Raw genomic sequence first — 22,794 nt, 5'->3', positions numbered from 1 at the left:
ATGTCCCTGGTGTCTCCTTGGGTGTCTGAATTTCCTCTGATAATGATACCAGTCAGCTTGGAATAGAGCTCATGCTAATGATCTCAAAAGGCCCTATGTCCAAATACAGTCACATGCAGAGGTTAAGGGACTTAGGGCTTTGATACACAAATTTGGGGAGAATACACTTCAGTTCATAATAGTTGGCCCCCAAAGGACAATCAGGACAGGGTTTACCCAAAGAAGCAGGCAAAGAACAGATAAACCCAATAGCCAATAGATACCCAGTATAATTTCTGACCACCACTTCACGTGGCCAGAAGAGTATCAGTGAGAAGGAAGGATCTCTTCCTACAGAGTCTAAAGGAAAGAAGCTGCAAGAATCCCACAGTCTACAGCTCAAATAAGGGACCTTTGAGATCATCTGCTACCAATCCATGACAATAACAGCTCCCATTATGAGCATGAACTCTGACTTCTTCAGCTTCCACTTCTTTCCTCATTATGTTTCTGGTTTCCTCTATCTTTCCTGGCACACAGAGCATATTTATAATACTGTCCTAAGGTCTTATCTGCTAATTCCATTCTCCCTGTCATTTGTGCATCTTTTTCTAACTTTCAAAAGCTATATTTTCCTGCATCTTTATTTGACATATAATTTTTTTTTTTATTGGAGGCTGGGCTGTGTGAATTATACACTGCTGAGTACTGGTTTCACTGTATTCTTTAAAATAATCTTGGACTTTGTTCCACCATGCAGTTAAGTTACTTGGGCTCAACTTCATCCTCTTGAGCTTGCTTCTAAGCTCAAGAGCAGCTCTTGGGTTAGAGCTGAGTTAGGCTTTGCGTGGGAATGTGATCCTTGGGAGGACCTTGCCTGATACCCTGTATATTGTGAGGTCTTTCCACACTGGCTTCTGGGGACAAATATCACCGTGTGAGCTCTAAGAATTATTCTGGGCCTGGTTCTCTGTGATGCCCTTTCAGCTGCCAGCCTCATGGAGCTCCACTCCACATATGCACAGGTCAGAATTCAGCCAGACTCAGGGCTGCTCATCTGCAGCTCTCTGGGCTTATCTCTGGGCTTAAGTAGCTCTCACCTTCTGGGATGCTGACCTGCAAATCTCAGCAGCCTAGGGTTCTCTGACTCCAAAATCTGTCTCATCTCAGTGACTTCCCCATCCTATGCTGCAGACCATTAACTGCTTCCACAAAGCAGGCTGGGCAGCGTAGGGGGCACCTTGCTTTTTCCTTCCAGGAATCAAGGTCCTGTATTATGTGATGTCCACTAGAGGAAAACGTGTTTCTTCTAGAGTTCTTCCCATGGCAAACTTTGCTATCATTATCTCATGGAATCTTCACAATACCCGAAGTCAGTATTTAAATATGAGGACCCAGAGTGATCAGGTAACTTTCCAGAGAGACAGCTACCGAGGTGCAAGGCAAGTCTGGATTGTCAACATGATTGAATCAGGGAGGGTGATTGGGTTGTGAGGGTGCTAATTTCATTAGTGGATTAATCCACTAATAAGCTCACAGATGAATGGGCTATTAGGAGGTGGGGCCTGGTTGGAGGAAGTAGGTCCCTGGCCAATGAATGGTGAATCTTTTCTCTGGCTTTCTTGCTCTGTCTCAGCTTCCTGACTGGCAAAGCTGAGCAGCAGTCCTCTGCTTTTCTTCCACCATGATGTTTCCGCCTTGGAGCCAGCTGACCATTGGTGAAAGCCTCTGGAATTATGTCAAAATAAACCTTTCCTCCTTTAAGTTGTGTGTGTCAGATTTTTGGTCCCAGCAACAAAAGCTGACACAAGGTCTTGGTCACATGTCTGAACACTACCCAGCAGAGTCATGGACCCTGAGGCCCAGCAGTGGGGGTCTGAGAGTGTGCAGCTCCCAGGGGTGAGTCCTTGCAACCTTTAATTTCAGGATGCTCCTTTTGCAGGCGGCCTGGCCTCAGCTCCAGAGCTCATTGTTTTGTGTGTACAGTATGGGAGGGATGGCTTGATCTGCATTTATATTCACTGGCACATTCATCCACAGGGCATCTTGACACAGCATGCTGCATCCTCTACTTAACAGGGTATTTGCTCTACAGAACTGGTTGAAGTTTAATGCCCAGGATCTGCCTTAATAATCTTCATGGAGAATGCTGAGAGTGCAACTATGTGTGTGGCGGCAGAAGCTATTAGTATGAGGCCAATCCAACTGACTATTTTAGATTTTAAATCTCAAGCCTCTTTCCTTCACAATGACCTTACATTATATAAAAAAAAAAAACACCTAGACTGAACCGTGTTACCTGGCCTTTTATTTTAAAGTAAGTGACCAACATGATGAGAGTTCATTTCTAAATACTCAGCATGCATTTCTAAAATAAAAGGGCATTTTCTACGGTAATATGACTATCACATCTAACAAAGTAATTAATAATTAATATCACCTAATATTGGTCCATAGTTCAAATTTCCTGCTTGTTGTAACATCTTTTAGAATTGGATCATCAGAAGCAGTATCCAGTTAGGAGGTGAACCTGGGGTCTTATGCTTACTAGGCAAAGCTCTATTATTCAAGCTACATATCCCTACACCCCTCACCTGGTGCATTTATTTGACTGTTATTTCTTTTCTCTTTTAAAATCTGGAACAGTTCTTTGCCCACCCACTCCTTGTTCAGTAATACTGACTCACTGAAGAGACCGGACCAGTATCAATAGAAAGTTCTACTGTCTAGCTTGGCCTGGCTACTCCTCTTTTGTCTTTTTTTTTGGGGGGGGCACCGGGGATCGAACTTGGGACCTTGTGCTTGAGAGGCAGGTGCCAGAACCACTCAGCTAAATCCCTGGCCCTGCCTCTTATGTCTTTTAATTTGCTTCTCAGTCTTCTCCATTTCTGTAAACTAGATCACACATTTTGGTGCGGTGAATGTTGTGTGTTGTGACCACATGTCTAACCAGCAGATGATCATCAGATATGATGTCCAGATCTGTCACTGGGTCAGAGGGGTAGCAACCAGGTGCCTCACAGCAAGACCATGCTCCTCCCCTTTCAACTGGCAAGCAATCTGTTCTCAAGCTGCTTCATGTGCATACAATCCTCATATCCCGACCCTCTTCTCATTTGCTCCCCTCCCAACATGTTCCTATTGAGTCATGGAGCCTTCTGGTACCTCTGCCCGGCAATATTTTTGCTGAATTTACCCCCTGAGTTTTCAGGGTGAATGTGTAAAAAAAATTTAAATAAAAAGATTGTCATGATTTAAAATTGTAATGCCATAATATTGATTCATAATTCTGCCATACCTTGGTGGGGATAGCTAGTCTAAATTCCTACTGATGGGCCACTGGGAGCTCCAGCATTCCTGGGTGGCCAGCAGTTCTGGCTTGCTGCCATAAGCTTGGGACTGGTTCCAGCCCTGATTCTAGGAGCTCTGGAGGTTGTAGCCAGTTGGCACAGATATCATGCCTGGCAGGTGTGGCTTAGAACTGTGGCCCAGCCATGCCTGGAGTTCAAAATGCCACCTGGCCACAATGCCCAGGCCTTGGGGAGAGGGCCAGTCCTGAGCCTATACAAACAAACACTCTACTGACTTATTTAAAGCTGCAAGATGAGTCCCCGGCCTGAGCCAGCCAAAGAATACTGATGAAACTTCTCAGAACTTCAAGGACAGTGGCCACATGTCCAACTTCTCAGCCACACCTGAGCACATATTGCAATGACAGGACCAAAACTATATTGCCTCAAACACATGGGTTACGTTCTTTCTGGAGTTTTAAAAGTCTGATTCATAAATTTACTCCTACAAGAGTATACACATCCAGCACCAGTCATTTACATATTCAGCACATCATTGTTATCAGAGTGAAAGGGGCAACTGTTGTAGAAAATGTGAACCAGGAGTTTAAGGTAACAAAGAACCTGGAGGGAGTATTAGATGAAGGGCAGGGCAACCATAGTAATGCAGTCTTACACACATAGCCACATTCTCCTGTGATGCTCAGGAAGACCCATGAGGTTGGCATTACCACCCCTAGTTTATGTGTAGGAGGCAGGGTCACATTGCTGGCCACAGAAAGGCATGCCTCCTCAGACTGCGGGATTCTTCACTACAACATGCCACTCCCCCACCGTACAACGTCACAAACAGAACTGAAACGCGGCATAGAAGAGCGTGACGTGGTTTTATGATTTTCTTTGGAGAATTCCAAATCCCTAGGAAGACCTACAAGGTCCTTCTACCTCTGCAGGCTCAGTGTCACTTTCCTATTTATCTCCATGCTTTGGCCATACTGACCTTTCTGTTCCTTGAAGAACTTATGTTCCTTCCCACTCCTTTGCACATGCTGTTCTTCCTCTAATTCACCTAATTGGTTTCCACTTATCTTTGAAGTTTGAGCTTATGGAAATTTTCAAGCAAGCCCCTCCTGACCTAGAGTAGGTCAGGCCACCATGCCATTCCTTTTGGAGTGCCCCACTTCCCTGGTTTGCACCTTCACAGCTGCTTCTTCTTTGAGGGGTCTGAGTCATCAAACCACAGCCACAGGATCTGACCCCTGAGGTTTCCGATTTCCACAGAAATCTTTAATTGCATGCTTGAGACTGTGTGGGATGGAGGCTAAGCTGCTTCCTTCCATGGGATTTAACTTCCTTATCAGTAAAACAAGGTCTGTGACTTTCTATGAATCTGTGGTACCTGCTGTCTTCTTATTGGCCATCTCCCCTAGAAAAGTGGAAAAGCTCCTTGGTGACTGCAGAATGTGTATTTCAGCTGTATTGTGGGTGGGATGCTGAGACTCTCCAGCTCAGGTGGCGCTCGGCAGGGGATGGCCTTCTCTACAGCAGATGGTGGCTCACCTGGCCTTTCCAGGCCCTGTGTCTGGCCCAGCTAACTCCTTACTGGCCCCCTCCTCAGTTCCTACCCAATGGACAGGTGCATCCTTTTACCTTTGTTTTTGCAACCTCCATGGCTCCCAGACTACAGCAGTTGTTCTTGTTTTTTGAGGGAATGAGTTAATATTAGATGGAACCACATTTCCTCTAATGGGCTGCCTTCATTCCAAGGCTACATCCCTATCCCTTTTTTCTTGGTTTTAAACTATTCTTTTTTGAAATTATAGTGAATCGAGTACATGTGTTTTCTTTCCCTTGAAGGAATCTGAAGCCATCCACTGGTACTAGCACAGGAAACTAGAGAGTCCGAGGACAGCTCCAATAGGGTGAAAATGACACTCACAGGGATTCTGCCACCTGTTCTAAGAATGGCAGAGATGGTGACAGGGGGTTCCTTTCCCTGCCAGCACCCCTCCCCACTCTCTGTTCCCCCACTTCAGCAAGCCTGGAGTCCCACTGAAGTAGCAAAAGTTTCTGCAAGCTCAGGAGGCTGGGATCTATGGGTTGGTGCTCTTCCTCCTAGCCTCTTGGGGTAGCTGCATTCATTCAAAAGGTCAAGCCTGAGTTTGGAGTCTAACACACTCCTTCCCTGGCTTCTCCATCTCTTCCTGCCCTTCCAACAGAGTGCCAACCTGGGTGGCTGCATGGCACGCTGTTGAACTTTTTCCCCCCCTCTCCGTATTGGGGAGTGAACCCAAGGCTACATCCCAGCCTTTTGTTTTGTTTTTAAATTTCGAGACTGGGTTTTCACCAAGTCTATAAGTTCCCCAGGCTAGGCTCAGACTTAAGATTCTCCCGCCTGCTGAGTTGCTGCACGGTAAGCTGACCTCTCCCACCCACAGGCTGCTTGGTGCTCCCAGCAAAGCTAGGCAGTGGGAAGGTAAGTGCTCACTTTAAATTTGTCTGAAGAGTGAAAGAATGAACCACGTGCTCCAAAAGTCCCTTCCTGAGGACTCTCCCGGTTCTGTCCCTGGGCTCTCTACTAAGGTGGAATCTGAATCCAGGACTTCACGTCCTTAGGCGTGAGTCTAACCACGCGCAGTGCAAACTACACGCTTCATAAATCCCACAGGATCTCCCTCCTCACCCCCAATACCGCGGACGCATCCCTCTCCTCGTGTGCGATCCGGTCCCCGAGGGGTCCACGAACTCGGGGAACCGCGGGTAAGCAAAGACGACGCCCCCGCAGGGGCCGGGCAGGGGCGCTGGGCCGGGCAGGGGCGCTGGGCCGAGCGGCGCCTGTGGGCAGAGCCTGGGGTCAGGGGCTCCGTTCTGGCGTCGGCTTGCTCCAGGGCGGGCGTCCCGCCTCTCGCCGGCGGCGCTCCCGGCCTTTCCCATCCGGCCCGCGACGCTCCGCCCGCCCCGTCCCACATGACACCGCCTCCGCCGCAAACTTTTTCCTCCCCATCCTGTCGCGGCTCGGAGGGAATGGAAAATGGCGGCCTAGGCGCGGAGTTTCCTGCCCGACCGGTGGCGGCTCTCAGCGGCGCCGGCCCCGCGCGGCACCATGACGCGCTGGGTGCCCACGAAGCGAGAGGAGAAATACGGCGTGGGTGAGCAGCGCGCCGCCCGCCCGTCGCCCGCCTCGGCTCCGCGCGCCGCTCCCCCAACTTCCCGGGCCGCGGGCCGGGCGGGAGCGGAGCCTGTTGCCGGGTGCCGGCGGGGAGCGGGGTGCGGGGAGCGGGGAGCGGGGCGGGCCTCGGCGGTCCGCCCGGGGAGTGCGTCCCTAGCCCGGCGCCGCCCGCCCGGCTCGCCAGGCTGGGAGCTGCGAGCCACTCCCGAGGGTCCCCTCCGACATCCTAGTCCCGGGGACCGCAGTGGCGGAGCTTTCCTGACTCCCGTGCGGTGCCTAACTCTGCCTGCGGCCCGGGCCGTCTGTCTTGCTGGCCGCACGCGTGGAACCCCGGGGGGTCATTGTTCTGCGTGCTTTTTGGTTTCTTGGGTGAACTCGTGTTCTTGCGTCTTGGGCTCCGGATGGACAGTTTTTGTATCGCAGAGGTCAAAACTTAAGTTCTACTCTTACCCAGTGGGGAGTGGCTGTGTGACCTGCGCTGGCGGGTGTCCCCTTCACGCCCTTTGGCCGGCCTGCTCAGGATGGTGGGGGACCCTCGGAGCCCCTCCCCGAGGCCCCGAGAACTTTTAAGGAGGGCGGAGACCTGATTTTACTCAGCCCCTCTTTGTCGTTTCCAGAGGCGGGTAGAAGGGTGGAGAGAGTCGAGTTGCAAGTTTACGGTGACCCCAATACACATTCCAGAGAGTGAGGCTGTCCTTAAAGGCAAAACAAACAGACCCCTGGGTACTGCGGCACCCTGCTGCCCTGCGCACAGGGCTTTGCAGCACCGCCTGGCCTGCCCAGGCTTGCGGGTTTCTGTCTCTTCGCTGCCTGCCCACCGCTCTCTGCTCTGGGCCATGCCACTCTCTGGGATTCCGGATCATCCCAGCTCCTCTCCAGTCTCCCCGGTCTCCTGCCCAACACGCAGAGGATTCTTTGACCCTCTGCCTCACCCAGGCTAGACTCTGCCTGACTTGGGAGGCCTCCTGTGAGCTCGCCTGTCTCTCGAGTGCCGGCCCCACACACCTCATTGGCAGCCTTCCCCTAGGAATGGCTTGGCCACCTCCCTGCTCACTTGGTTCAAGTCCAGGCCGTCTGACTTTTGAGATGCTTCCTGGGTGATCATTGTTTTCAGGACTCTCCTTACTGTGGACGCCAGTTTCTTTTAGATGTTAGTGATGGTGGCAGTGGGAATGGGCCAGGGACAGTTCAAGTCCCTTTTGGACCCACACGGACCATTTTGTTTCTCACTGGAGAATTGGGCTTTCTTGCTTCAGGAGACTGACTGACTTCCCCCCACTTTGCAGATGAAGAAACTGGGTAGTCGACATTCGTGAAGGTCCAACACAGAAGGAATGTGTATTGCTTGCATGCTTCGCACCTCCTGATAGGCTCAGTCTGGGGCACCACATGTTGACAGAAAGGGCCTTGGCATCTGCATCTAAGGAAGCAGGGTGTGGGGGTGCCATTGAGAGGGCTACAGGTTGTGGCAGCAGTGGGGGTCCCTGCCATGGGAGCCTCTCGGGAGAACAGAGGAGAGCGCTCTTGACTGACTGCAGGGAGCTGAGCACAGAGAGATCAATGAGGAGTTGGAGCTAGCAGTGAGGGGCAAGAGGTAGGGGGCAGAATAGCAGCACCCCACAGTCCTGGCTGGAAGCAGTGAGCAATTCTAGCTCCAGTAGGTGATCCCTGTGTGATGAGGACTGTCATCACTTGTATTTTTACAGAGGTGGGGAAAGGTAAATTGCTTGTCTGTGCGTATGTCACTTTGGCAGTGTAGCCTGGATTTGAACTTTGGCTGCTGGGGGTTTACATGTGCCCCTGATGGGCTTCAGCTATCACCATGCCCTGTGCTCCACCAGAGGGGAGCTAACCTTTAGGTCACCACATTTTGAAGGAGAACTTGATATCCTCCTTCAGGTTCCAGGGTGATTAGGATGGTATTGGTGAGTCCCTGTAGTGTGGCTGGACTATCTGGAGAAGACACAAAGGAGTGTTCCCAGACAGGGCAGGCACCATCTCTGTCTGTATGGGGGATTTGGCCAGCCATGGGCCAGGACATGGCTGTGAACTTTCCATTAATTCTTGCACTTTTCAGAAATGTCTTTACCACTTGTGGTTGTGACTTCCAATATCACATCTCTTGCTTGTACTTTAGTTTTAAGAAAACGCTGTGTTGGAAAGCTCCTGAAGGAGAAAAGAATGTGGGATGGTTTTGCCTGGAAATTTTAGCAAAAGTGTGAATGACACCAGTGGAGAGGAGAGTGGGTTTGTTTCCCTTCAGGTGAAGGTACCATGGCTGAGCTAGGGAGAAATGACAAGACAGCATGAAAAGGCATTTAAAGACTAGAGCCCTCATCCGGGAGGGCAGTGAGGCAGGAACTCTTGATTTGGGGCAGGAGAGGAGCTGAAGATCAGCTCTTGGAGGTCATTGTCTGGGAGTTTGCGCTGGGAGGATGTTAAGGTTTTTCAGGATGGGTGCTGATTGGAAAGGACGCAGACTTTGGTTGTAGGGATCTAGTCTAGGTAGATGATTGGCTCTTTCAGAGTAAGGGAAAATTACTGAAGATCCCGCTTACCAAGTTCAGCATTTTTGGGGGAGCCTAACAACAGGGCTGTGTTTCCCTCCCAGGGCCCTGGTGGGTGAGCCATACTTTCACTCAGGCCTCTTGGCCCATGAATGAATCACGAGGGGAAAGAAAATGATAAAACTCCATCTCATTTGGAAACATGAATCACAGCTCATTGTGTGCAAGTACTTGGAATCTGTTAGAAGAATTGTTTGTAAATGAGATACTCAGTTATTTATTTATTTTGTAAAATCAAGAAAGGAGTAAACAGCTCATTTGTGGCTCCTTCTGCAAAGACAGGAAATGCTGGTTCCCTTGATTCCATGGTGGTGGTGATGGGGCACCTCTGGAACTTACCAGCTGTTTTATTTTCCCTCCAGCTTGAGTTTGATGGGTTCTGTTTAGGGACCTGGCTTAAATCTTAGCGTTTACACTGATGGGTGGGCCAGTTCTTTTCCATCACCCCATGACAAGGCAGAGTTGTATATTCCACTATCAATAAGATTAAGTACCTATGGATTCTTTTCCGAAGATTAGGTAAAAAGATGCAATATGCCCTAGTGGCACACCTGGGGACACTATACTCACATTTCAGTGATCTTGTAGAAGGCAAAATAATGGCCCTAAGGTGTCCACAGCCTACTCCCAAGACCAGTGATGGCGAACCTTTTAGAGGCGAGTGCTCAAACTGCAACCCAAAACCCACTTACTTATTGCAAAGTGCCAACACTACAGTTAAACCTGAATATTGAGGTTTCAGTTTAGAAAAAACAGTTCACACATTAACATCTTAAAAGAAAAACAACACACAACCACTGCCCTAGGCCCTATGAACATGATGTGTTACACTGCCAGAAGGGCTTTGGTATTTATGCTTAAGGTTATGAACCTCAGGATGGGGAGATTATCTTGGCTGGAAGTGGGAGAGGAGACATGCTGAAAAGGGGAGCAGATTCCAAGTTGGGAAAGGATTCAGTGGGGAGCTGCTGGACCTGGGGCATAGGAGTTCACTTGGCAGGACCAGAACTAGGCTCAGGGAGCTAAGGGTAGGTAGCCCCTGGCTGACAACCAGCACAGAAAATAGGACCTCAGCCCTACACTCAGAAGAACTGGATTCTGCCAGCATCCTGATTGAGCTTGGAAACTGATTTCTCCCAGAACTTCCCATTGGCCAAAGCTTTGAGCCCCAGAGACTCTGGGCATCTGACCTGTAGAAGTGTGAATAGTGCATTTGTGTGGTTTTAAGCCTGAGGTTATGGTAATTTGTTATGGCAGCAGTAGAAAACCAACAGAGATGGTATGGTGAGCAGCTTGTTGTTAAGTTTATGGGAGATATGGAACCCAGTGCTCCGTTGTCTGGCCTCATCCAAGTAGAGGTCTCATATGAGATGGGTGTTGGCACTACAGATGCGTAGAGGTCCTGGTTCTTACTCTTAGGTGACTCCTGAGCACATTGCTCCTGCTTTCTTAGGCTCAGTTTTCTTGTCTGTGAAATGGGGCTAAGCTTGCCTGTTATAAAGACATACTCATTGGCATAATGTTAGCAGAGCACGTATTTGAGATATGCCAACCAGTCAATGGAAGTATCACTTTTATTAATTTTGTCTTTCAATAAAGCACAAAGTTTAGAAATACAATGACAAGTGATTCTTGTTTGGATTTAACCGTCCCAGTGCCTGAGATGATGATTTCCTTCAAAAGTTGATTTCTTAATACGTGCTGTGTTTACTCCTTGATTGAGGGAAGTCACATTTTCTCAGTATGGGGAGCATGACATGTGTGTGTTCTCATTGGGCCAGAGTGATGATAGTTATTAGTATAGGATAATGTCCAAAGAAATTTGGAAGTGAACAAGTGCAAGGGAGATATCTTTTTTGAGTAAGAAGCCAGTTGCTACTTTGAGGAAGGATTAGATTTGATCATAAGTAAATAGAGATGCAGGCATTTTCATTCACGAGAGTTGCAGAAAAAACAATTTAGAGCACATTACATTTCTACAAATCTGATTTTACTTTGGAAACAAGCGTTATACAATTTTTAAATTTATCGTTGTACCATTGGTTGCTAGAATATGAGACGTCTGATTAGAATCCTCTTAGGGTGTGTGAGTGGTTGTTTCTCTTGTTTACTGGACATGTTGGTTGGCAGATGCACATGGTGAAACCATTCTCTTATGAAGACCCCTCGTGCTGTCCTGTGACCACACCCACCTCCCTTTCACTCCCATCTCAAATCCTGGCAACCATTAATCTGTTCTGTATACTTTTGTCACAACTATTAATCTGTTCTTATACTGTTGTTATTTCCCGAATGCTACAGAAATGGAATCATAGGATATAACCTTTTGGGTCTGACTTTCTTCTTACCCAGCATAATTCTCTGTGATCCATCAGGCTGTTGCGTCTATCTAGGCTGCTCCTTTTCCTGGCTTAGTAGTGTTCTCTGGTGTGGATCTGCCACAGATTGTTTAACTCTTCCTCTGTCAAAGGACATCTAGGTTTTGGCTATTACAGATAAAGCTGCTATGAAGATTCATGTACAGGTTTTTGCTGAACATAAGTTTTCATGTTTTTGGGATAAATGCCCAGGAGTGCAGTTGCTGAGCTGCATGGTATTTGGATATTTAGCTTTTTAAGAAACTGCCAGACTTTTCCAGAATGGCTGTCCCAGTTTACATTCTCACCATCAATGTGTGTGCGAGCCACTTCCTCATTATCCTCACCATCTTTGTTATTGTCCCTGTCTGTTTGTCTTAGCCAGACTGCTGGCTATGTAGTGGTGCCTCCTTGTCGTTGGAGTTTTTGCATCTCCTTCTTTGCAGCCTTGCCTTGGAGGATGTCTTGGTTTATTTGTAAGTTGAGGCAACATGCATGTGCCCAAGCTGCAGTGTAGGGGGAGGCAGTTGATGGAAGTAGTTCTTGAGGGAGGGAAAGCAGGAGCTGGGTCACTGAGCTGTGAAATTATGCAGTGTGTTCAGTAAAAGGCTGTGCATCTACCTTGCAAAGAGAGACATCCTGGAAGAGTGTGTCTTAGTTACTTTTCTCTCCTTGCTGAGACAAAATACCTGACACTCAAAGTTAAAGGGGGAAAAGTTTATTTGACTTACAGTTCATAGAGGTTTTCAGTCCATAATCAGCTGGCTCCAAGGCAGGGAGGCAGAGGGGCAACAGTTCATGGCTGGTGATGACAGCAAAAGCAACAAGAGACCTAAACAGTGTCTCCCTGCCCCTTTTATCTTATCCAGACTACTTAGGGCAGGTAGCACTCACACCCTTAATCCTAGTGCCCTCAGCCTGGCATTGCACCATGAATCAATAACACTTTAGATTGACCCACCTCCAAAATAGCCTATGACCACATGAGGCTTTGGGGTGACATCTAGACACAAACCATAAAGGGAGAAAGAGTGGGCAGGGCCAGCACTGTGCCAGTCAACAGTGCTTTACACTTCTCAGATTGCTTGTCAAGATGTTCTTTTTCCACACTGCTTCAATGTGGTGAGAAGGTCTTGAGGGAGAAAAGCATTGAGGAAGTCACCAGTCAGGGGCCAGGGTTTGGGTTTCAGCTCCGACTGGGCCAGTTTGCATTTGTGTGACAGGGGCAAGTCTTTGAATCTTTCCAGACTTAGTTGCTACCTTTCCCAGAAGAGAGAGAATGCTTGGACTTGCCCATGAATTTGAGCTGATGGGAGGTTTTGCAGGATCTAACTTACCTTCAGGCAGTTTAGAAAGATCGTCAGGCAAATAACAGTATTGTTCCTCAGTTTGCTTTTATTAATATGATGGCTAGCACCTTAGGGCTGTCATTAAAATCTAAGTGCAGAATAGTTGTGTTAGTTTTCTGGGTCTGCCACATCAAAGTACCACAGACTGGCCGTTTAAACAACAGAACCTCATTTTCTCATAGTTCTGAACTCTGGACTTTTATGGGCATGGTCAGGATTGGTTTCTTCTGAGGTTTCTCTGCTTGGCTTACACATGGTCATCTTTATCCTGTATTCCTTCTGTGTATGCTTGTGTCCTGCTGTCCTTTCCTTATATTGACAATATTCCTGTTGAATGAGGACCCTCCCTGAAGATCTCATTTTAATTTAATCAGCTCATTAAAGGCCTCAGCCACTAATGCAGTGCCATTCTTGACCACTGAACTTCTGAGATTGGAACTCCGGCGCATGGATTTGGGGGCGCACAACTCGGCCCATTGCAGTATGATGATGATGACCTAAGACGTTTCCTTGCTGTTTCCCCCGACTTTGGTGCCCTTTGGGGTTTGGTTCCCCTGAAAAGGCTGTAAGTTCTGGGTAATGAGGGGATGCTTGGGAGGTTAGGATTGGGACTCACAGCCTAAGCCTCTCCTTCTCTTGGGTTCTAATTTGCTTCTGGGCTCAGACCTAAAATGTCTTGTAATCAAGTTACTGTGAGAATATGGTCAGGTAGTTTGTGATCCACACAGGAACTTGAGCTGCTCTTTGAGATTACTGGCACCCTGAGAATGGCTCCTGCTCTTAGGTCAGCTGCATTGAGTTTTGGACACTGCCACGTGCTGCTTGGATTTATTTCTGGTTTCTTGGCATTTGTGTTTTATAGCATGAGTAAGATGGCCAGGTGCACTCTGGTTCTGGATCCCAGTTTGACAGGCTGGCAGGGGTGGTCTTTGGAGCTGATACTGCACATTCACTGGCATCCAGGGCTGTCCTGCTGCACAGTTCCAGGGAGCTGTCATCCATGAGGCTGGCTCCTCTTGCAAATCATACCATATACCGCCCTTAGTGGCCCGGGATAGTCATCTGAGCATTTTAATTTTAAGAGCTAATGGGGAAGGGAGGAAGTCTAGATTGTGTCAAATGACCCTGGGCTTGTTGGTCATGTACAAGCAGTGTTGGTTCCTACTGGCAGTCATCCACTTACTGTATGCAGGTGGGAAACTGGGTACACACACAGGCACTCCCTGCCTTCAAAGGGCAGATGATTCCCCCAGACAGATGTCTGTCAACTTGTTAAATTTTCATTTGAGTGCTTTGAGGGGGAATGTTGCTATCTCTTAGCATATGGCCCATGCATCAAAAGATCTCAGGTATGGGATGCTAGAGATCCATATTTAAACCCCAGCTTCATCTCTTATTAACCAGGTCACCTTGGGAGAGGGCCCCCTCCTACAGTTTCTTTGTAAAGTTGGTGACAATACCAACCTTTTTTGGACAGTTCTGAGGATAAAGCAAGAGAGCTCAGCACAAACCCCTGTTGTGTGCATGGTGACTGCTGGTTTCTTTCTTTCTTTGATTGTTTTATGAGTAGCAACCTGTTGCTTCTGCTGCCTCTGCCTGTTTGCAAAATGAAGCTGGGTGAGGAGCAATGTTTGATGGCCTCCCTATAATTTTAACATGGGTTGTGAAGTTAGGTGGGGGCTTGCAGGTCTTAGAATTTCCAGGGGTTCCTGAAGGGACCAGGTGAAGGCAAAGCTCTGAATTCTCCTTGGATAAATCTCTCATCAAGAATGTTACTGAGTCTTTGGAGTAGTTTCAGTTTATGCTTTGCTGCTATGTTTCCTCAGGAGTGTGGTACAAAATTTATAACCATCTTGAATGATTTGATCAACTTAATCAGATATAATAGGTAAACTTTAATATATAACTGTAGTACTCATTATTTCCTTTCTGAATTAGGGTTAACTAGCTGCTGTTAAAAAAAGAAACCCTAATATTTTGCTGGCTTCCTACCGAAAAGTTTGTTTTTCTTTGGTGACATTGTCCAAGAGGATGGGGGAAAGAGAGCTGGGCTCTTGCCTGCCAGGCTGTTCAGGGATCCAACTCCTCCAGTCTTTGTGTACCCAGAATTGCCTTCTGGCTGGGGATGAGGTGGTGCCTGTTATTTCTGCTCACAGTCCTCTGCCCTAAACTCAGATGCTGGGCAGACGTACAGCAACCTGGCTCTTGAGTGTAACCAAGCTGTATGGCCTGCAGGAAGAGGAGAACTTGGATATTGGTGGTCTCTACCCGATCCTATTGATGATTATTTTTCATTTATCAAGAAGCTTGTGGGGATGGATCCTTGAGGATTCTTGGCATTGAGCACAGAGACTGTATGTGTTCTCACCTTTTTATCCCTGAGAGTCACTTGCAAAATGCCGATGAGGGCAGAAGCTGTGTTCTTCCTTGGTGTGCATTTTGCTACTTATGTCCTTCAAGCTTCCTGGTGATCTTTGGGGTGTGCTGAATCCAGGAGGCAGGCTCTCTCTAAGTCTTTTTTTCCTATTGGCTGGGAAGTTCCTAATCTCACTACTCCCAAGTGCATATACATTCCCAGGCCCCATTCTTGTAGCTGTTGAATTCTTTTGGCCTCAGAAAGCGTTGCACTAAAACCCGTAGATGAGAACTGTGTCTTTGTTTTCTAGGTGTTGATGTTTGTCTCTTTACGGAAAAGTATCTTTGTAATCCAAAATAACTTGTTATGACTAAGCAGGCATTGGAGAAGGTGGTGAAGTTATTAATCAGTGAGAACTGCAGTAAGTTTTAGTCAGGTGGGCATGTTATGGTGTGGGATTGGAGTCCAGGCCTGGCCCACCGCTTGCTGCTGCCTTGTCTTCCCCCTTGGACCCTCTAGCCCCTCACCCCCTCACCTGGAGACAGCTCAAAACAGAGCACCTGTGTTCAAGGCTGGCAGCCCAGGGTATATGGAAGAGCTTTAGAGGGAAAGAGCACTACTCAGTGTTTCATTGTTCACACTAAATTATTATGCTAACATAGCAGGGAGAAAATCTATGATTTCTGATGATTATTCAAATTGGAAAAGGGCGTTGTGAACTTTACTTTCCCCAAAGCTTTATCGCTTTTATTTTATTGCTAGTCACTAAATTGTCCAGTGATTGATTACTGTCTTGAGCAGATGAGTACTCTCCATAAGCAGGTGACCTGGGCAGCTGAACTAGGTGTAGAAGTGGGTGGTGGTGGAGAGTATGTGTCCCGCCTCACTTGTCAACGGTATTGTTTGAAGCCGCGGAAGAATGGAAGAAAAGCGGACTTTTAGATGAGTCCTTCCCTTTGCTCTCCCTCCTTCCTTCCATGCCTCCCTTCCTCCCTTTCTTCCTGTTTGTGTGGTAGCTCTTTTCTTAGGCTTTGGTGGTTCAGAGCTGCCCTCGTTAGGGTTAAATTCTGGCACAGTCCACTGTTTCTTATCTGAAGTTCTTGAGACCAGTGGTGTTTCAGGATTCTGGTTTGTCACACTGTGGAGAGACAGATGCTGGGCTTGCATGGGCTCATATGCCAGCGTCTCCCTCCTCCTCCCAGCCACAGGTCCAGGTTACACGCAGAGTCTTAGCTAAGCACCTGGACGCTGCTGCCCTGAATGTGTGAATATACACACTGTGGGCAGATGGTCCATACTTAGCTCCCTTTTCTGCTCAGGTGAGAGTTTTGCCATTAAATGAATTCTCATCAGGTTTTGGAGCTTTGGGGGACTTAAGGGTTGTGGATAATGAACTGTGTATTTGTTACAAGTTTTCATGGCAAAACGAACACATTCAGTTTTTATCTTCTCAGAGTTCATCGTCTGTTCCTGGCTCTTGGGTTTGCTGATCAAGATTCTTAGATCCTAGGTGGCTTTTACCAGCCTGAAACTCCATAGAATGCCCTTCCTGGCCTTTCCAGTCTTATTTCCTATGGCCTTCCTGTCTAGCTGGGTGCTGAGCCAGCTCTCGGTTATGGTCTGCGATCTCCTGCTCTCCCTCAGCTTGATGGTGCTTGTTCCCCCTGTTACTGCAGGCCAGAAGGGACTTATCCCTTTGTTCTGGGCCTGGGCTGTGGGGACAGCTGTGGGTGAGGGCTCAGGCTCAGGCTCGGTGAGAATGGCCTGAGAGTCCTGAGTCAGAAGGAATGAGGAAGGGGTGCGGAGAACATAGGTGTGCAAAACACGTCAGAGGCAGGTAGCGTGTTGGGATCAAAGAGGCAGGGGCCTTTCTCCCCACAGAGCTCATGGGGCTGGGATTTCCCCTTGGTTTTCCTAACTGGAATCCTCTCACCAGGTTCTGGGGGATGAAACTGGCAAGGTGGTTGAGTCTTCCTCCACAGGGCAAAGTGGCCCTGTATCCGGATGGGATAGATCAGTTCTGCCTGGCCCTGTTGGGCCCTGCTGGGCCCTGCCCAGTACTGCCTAAATCTTGCTGGACTCAGCCCACTCTGCCCACAGGTCCCTTGTGCTGCCTGCAAAGTGTGAATATGAAATAGTACCAGTTCAAAGAAGGGGGTCACATCTTACAACAGCCAGGGTACCATGAGACTACTGTTGGGTCCCATGGCCTGGGCTTTCATCCCCTGTCCCACTGCCACCTGGTATGTGACTTCAGCCCTTGCACTTTCGAGCCTGTGTAGCAGAACTTTCTACTTCAAAGACTTACATGAGGGTTACATGAGTTCATTCTTGTTAAGTGAGGTTCCCAACTGCAGCACTGTTAACATTCTGGGCTGAGTAAGTTTTTGTCATAGGGAGTTGTCCTGGGCCTTGCAGGACGCCTAACAGTGGCAATTTCCTCTTCCAGCTGGAACAACCCAAAATGTCTCAGATGTTGTGAAATGTCCTCTGGGGGCAGGATGGTCCAGCTCACAGTAATCAATCAGTTGTTTACTCCTTTGTTGTTTTATCATTGCCAGCAGTCTCTTCTGTATACAGATGTTGACACCTAGATAAACCCACTGTAGTTGAAAATCCAGTTGAGTCAAAAAGGCATGTTAACGCACCTAACCTACCCAGTATCCTAACTGAGCCAGCACCTCACACTGGATTATCAGTTATTTCCTCTTGTAATCATGAGGCTGACTGGGAGCTGTGGCTTGCTGTCACCATCCAGCATCACCACAGAGGGTCAGATCATATTTACCAGTCCCAGGAAGAGACTTAAATTCAAAGTACAGTTTCTCAGTGATGTGTATCTTTTCCCAGACCATTGTAAAGTTAAACAAAAAAAAGTCCTCAGTTAAACTACTGTGAGTCAGGGACTTCCTATAAGGTGGAAGTTAGAAGCTTGAGTGACTTGATCTTTGAAGGACGTGCAGGGGTGGAGAGGACTTGTGGGAGGAGACCAGGAAGCCAAGAGTGATTTGGGGGCCCTTTGGTCAAGCTGCTGGGCTAAGGGTTCATAGGAGCTGGCTATGCTTTTCCTTTTCTGAAAGATAAGCGTGCATTTTGCTAGAGGTCGAGTTATAGGAATGACGCGTAGATGACCAGGGCAATGATGGACCATGGTGACATTTCTGGTAAGAAACACCATGCAGAGTGCCTGGATATCCCATCAGTACAGAACTCCAGCTCTCACTGTTGGAGTTTTATTTGCTGGAATAAAGGTACTTACCAAGCCTCTCTCTTTTTTTTTTTTTCTAAAATGATAACTTATTTTCTTTAACATAATTGACTTTACTAGGGGCAAATAATGATTTAGCAGGTGGCAAATGTGATTATTTTTTTTCCAAATTGCTGTGCTTCTGTTAACTTCACGAGATTTATTTCAAGTTCTTTCAATGTCATGCGTGCTCAGCTGCCCATTTTTCAAAGGTGGGAATGTGTCTCAGGTCCTTTAGGCACTGTGACAGGCTGCCGTGTTTCTTCAGATTGTTCTTGGGGGCTGTTGCTTTGAGGACCAGTCTGGTGAGACTGGGGAGGGAGCAGTTGGGTTGGGAGCCATACTGTGGAGTCCCATGGACAGGAAGGAGGAGCAAGCTTGGATGGTGACGCTAGTTATGTCCTGTGATTGTTCCACACCTAGGCTCTGTGGCCACCAACCTATGTGGCTATAAGAGGCTCAACACCATGTGTCTTGGTGGGCCACAGTGCATAAGCAAACGATCTTCTGGCTGCCTGGGAATGCCCTTATTTCTATCTGTCCAGCTTTTCCAGGCTCAGATTTTCTTTTTTGTACTGGCATCATTTTTTTATTAGTACATGCTTGCAGTACATAATGACTACACTTATTGTGGGGAATTTGGTACATGCACGTAACACATCTTAATTCTTGGTTCATTCCCCCCGCCCCCAGCTCCTTCCAAACTCCTTGTCCCTTTCCCATTTATAAAAGCTCTATGCGCATTTTTTTCCCATCTCCTTCCCTTCCCTTCCCTTCCCTCCCTCCTTCCTCTTGTTCCCTCATTTGAGAAAGATCTGCCTATTATCTAGCATTTATTTTGTTCTTCATTTTTATTTTGGGTTTCTCATATAAGAGAAATCATGCAATATTTAAGCTGTGTGTCTTATTTGTTTCATTTAATATTGTAGTCTCAAGATGCATCCATTTTCCTACAAGTGACTCAAGTTTGTCCTTTACGGCAGCATAGTATTCCATTGTGCATAAATGCCACATTTCTTTTTTTTTTAATACCACATTTTCTTTACCATTCATTTGTTGATGGACATGTAAGCTGTGTCCAAGATTTAGCTCTTATAAATTGAGCTGCTAGAAACATGAGCATGCATGTATCACTGTAATATGATGATTTTTACTGTTCTGGGAAGATATCTAGAAGGGGAATAGGTAGATCAAATGGGATTTCTGTTTTTAGTTTTGTGAATAATCTCTGTACTGATTTCCAAAGTGGTTGTAATAGTTTACAGTCTCATTAACAATATAGAAAGGTTCCTTTTTTCTTGCAGCCTTGCCAGAATTTATTATTAATTAATTAATTGTGGTTTTTTTTGGTACCAGGGATCGAACTCAGGCTCTTGTGCTTGGGAGACAGGCAGTGGCACCACTGAGCTAAATCCCTGGCCCTCAGAATTTATTGTTTTTAAAATTTATTTTTAATTTTTTAATACCTGTTTGCAGTTCATGCAGTTTACGGTCATCTTGGGAGTGGTTTCGCGTACTTAATACAGCTGCCGCTGCTTGTTTTAATCTCTTTCCCTTTCTCTGCCCTTCTCCCTGCTCCTCCAATTCCTCTATCAGATTCAGGGTTTTTGTCCCACTGGGCTGGGTGGGAAGCTTCCCTCCGTGCTCGCTGCAGTTTCCTAACCTGCTTCTGTTCAGGGGCCCTGAGGAGGAGGTGGATGCCTTTGCCTCACAGCACACCTCTGAGGGCAGGGGCTGAGTTTCCAACATTTTTTCCTTTCACCAAGTACAGATTGTTGAGTGAAGGACAGAACAGATTTCATCTCAGCAAAATGTCCTAAGTGGGCTGAGAGCTTCAAGTCTCCTGTTCGGGGTGCTACATCCTTGGGTGGGTCCCCACTTCCAGGGCTGTGGCTTGACCAGCTCAGGAATCCAGCAGGTAACTGGATCAGGGGCGGCAAGCTCCCTGTACCCGACTGTGGAGAGCTCCCTGCAAAGGGGCCCTGCCCAGTTGGCCTGGGCCAAGTCACGCGCCGTGTCCTTGCTGTACAAACACTTGGGGATACTGGTGTGTCCAGTTGTCATCTGCACAGCTCCTGTGTTCTTCAGAAAATCTGGGACAATCGCTAGCATTCTTGTGACTTTTGGTTCTAGAATTTCCCCCTACGTATTTTTCCTTCTTGGGATTGTTACAAGATCACTTTTAAAGTCCTTTTAAAGAGAACAACATTTTCTTAGTTCAGTTGTTGGTATATTGGACTGCAGTGACTTCCTGGAGGGAGGAGAGAAGGAAAACTGGGTTCACGATGGAAGATGGAGTTTGAGTCCTGGCTGCAGCTCATGGCAGCACTGGGACCTCTGTGAGGCTCTGAAGAGCTTTCGGACTCTGATCTACCACCAAATGATGGTTCTACCGTCAGCCCTTCCTGCTCCCAGATGTGATGAAAAACCAAAGAAATCAAAGGTGATACTCGGTACTACAGTCCTTTGTAAACGTGTTGAATAGCTGAAAGGAACAGTCAGAAGTTTCTGTTCAAAACAGATTGGCACACTTTTCCTGCTGAGGCCCAGTTGACCAGTGCTGTGGCCTTTTCAGGCCAAGAGGCAAAATTGTGGATACCATGTAAGTACTCTTTGGCCACTAAAAAAAATGAGACCATTTAAAAATGTAAAAGCCAGAAAACAGCTTGAGAGTTTCTAAAAAAGTTAAATGTAGAACTACCACCTGACCCAGTGATTCTACTCCCAGCCTAACCCCCAAAGAATTAATAACACCTCAAACAAATAGTTTGCACAGATGTTCATGCCAGCACTATTCACAATACTCAAGAGGTGGAGATAGCCCAAATGACTACAAGCTGGTGAATGGATAAACAAAATGTGGTGTATTCACATGATGGGATATTACTCAGCCATAAAAAGGAATAAAGTACTGATTCATTCTGCAACATGGAGGGACCTTGAAAACATTATGCTAAGGAAAGAAACTAGTCACAAAAGGGGAAGCCATTCCCAAAAGAGAAAATGTAGGGAAGAATATGATTCTCTTTCTATGAAATGTTCAGAATGGGAATATCCATGTTCATAGAAAGCAGATAGTGGTTGCCAGGGACTAGAGGAAGAGGAATGGGAACGACTGCTTAATGAGTATAGAGTCCTTTTGATGGGATGGAAATATTTTAGAGCAAGGTACAGATATGATTGCACAAGCCTGTGAATACAGGTATTCCTCATTTAACAACCTATTTAATCACTGTTCGGACTTATTAATCATTGCTTGGACTTATGACGCCCCTGCCCCCCGCTGCCTTTTTTGGGTATAGTTCTGTAAATCTTGTTTATAGAGCCTCAGTGTCTTGGTATATACAGTACAATAATTTTTGCTGATTGTACTGTGCTATGCAATATTGTAGTTTTATCTTGTATTATACTTTACAGTACTGCATGCAAGAGTTATGCAAATAAGAGCAAAGTCGTCAAGTTGGAGTTTCCTTTGACCATTTCTTTGTTCTGAATACTGTAAGGTACACACTATGTACAGTTCCTCATTTAGTGGCCAATTCATTTAACGACCTAGTCGCAGGAACAGAACTTGGTTGTTAAACAAGCAATGTCTATACACTACTGAATGTCACAGAATTATATATTGTGATATGATTAATGTTATGTAACTTTTACATCCACTTAAAAAATGTAGAAAACATTCTTAGCTTAGGGGCAGCATAAAGCCAAGCACTGGGTCAGATTTGGCCTGTAAGCCATGGCTTTCCAACCTCTGGTTTAGAATTTAAGGTCTTTTAATTTTAGAATAAAGACTATCATTTTTGTAATAATATTATATTTATTGAAAGAATGCAAACAATAATGGAAAGTATAAGGATATAAATAATGCAAAAAATTTTCCCATTCTCCAAATAACCTATCATTCAAAAATACCATATGTTCTAAGCATATTAATGCTTATATTGTATGTTGAAATCTAATTACTAAGATGGTTTAATGAGGACATAGGGCTTTGATGGTGATGAGGGCTTAGGGCCCTCATAGAGAGGGCCTGGAAAGCTCGTTTATCTCATGCAGTGTATGAAAATTCGGGGAAGAAGGGACACTCAGTCTGCTGGTGCCTTGACCTAGGGCTCCCTAGCCTCCAGAACTGTGAAAAATGACTTTGTGTTGCTTATAAGATTCCAATTATGGTATTTGGATATAGCAGCCAAGATAGGACTAAGAAACCATGTGTAGGAAGAAGTAGGTAGAGGATAGGCAGGTCAGGGACTCTTAGATCTGATTGGGAGCTCACCGCCTTCCATCTGAGGAGGTGGAGCTGATTGGTCGAGCTGAGGTGCAGTGTCTCTGGAGGTCCCTGTCCAGAGCCTCAAGGAAGGCACGGGGTTCTTGTAATAACTGAGGTGGGAGTGAGTGCCTGTTAAAAGTTGAGCGAAAGATTAAAAACAGTGAAAAGAAATCCAATTCTTCAGCGTTCCTGCTTCTCCAACTGTGT

At 46.7% G+C, this 22,794-nt stretch overlaps 1 protein-coding gene across 2 annotated transcripts in view; it reads left to right on the top strand.

The window, feature by feature from the left end:
• Positions 1-6,246: 6,246 nt before the first annotated feature.
• Dock1 (dedicator of cytokinesis 1) overlaps positions 6,247-22,794 on the top strand; it is a 530,482-nt gene continuing 513,934 nt past the window's right edge. Inside the window, exon 1 of one of the 2 annotated variants that reach the window (XM_004838739.4) lies at positions 6,247-6,418. In XM_004838739.4, the coding sequence (XP_004838796.2) occupies positions 6,373-6,418 (46 nt within the window). In that variant the 5' untranslated portion in view covers positions 6,247-6,372. The remainder of the gene's footprint in view (positions 6,419-22,794) is intronic. The other variant, XM_004838738.4, reaches the window with a different exon arrangement.

This window comes from Heterocephalus glaber, unplaced genomic scaffold, assembly GCF_053883595.1.
Source record: "Heterocephalus glaber isolate CG9 unplaced genomic scaffold, H.glaber_assembly_v1.0 deba00001497, whole genome shotgun sequence".
In the NCBI taxonomy this organism is placed as follows: domain Eukaryota; kingdom Metazoa; phylum Chordata; class Mammalia; order Rodentia; family Bathyergidae; genus Heterocephalus; species Heterocephalus glaber.
The sequence above is the reverse complement of the archived record's forward strand: the minus strand, read 5'-3'. Positions and strand labels throughout refer to the sequence as shown.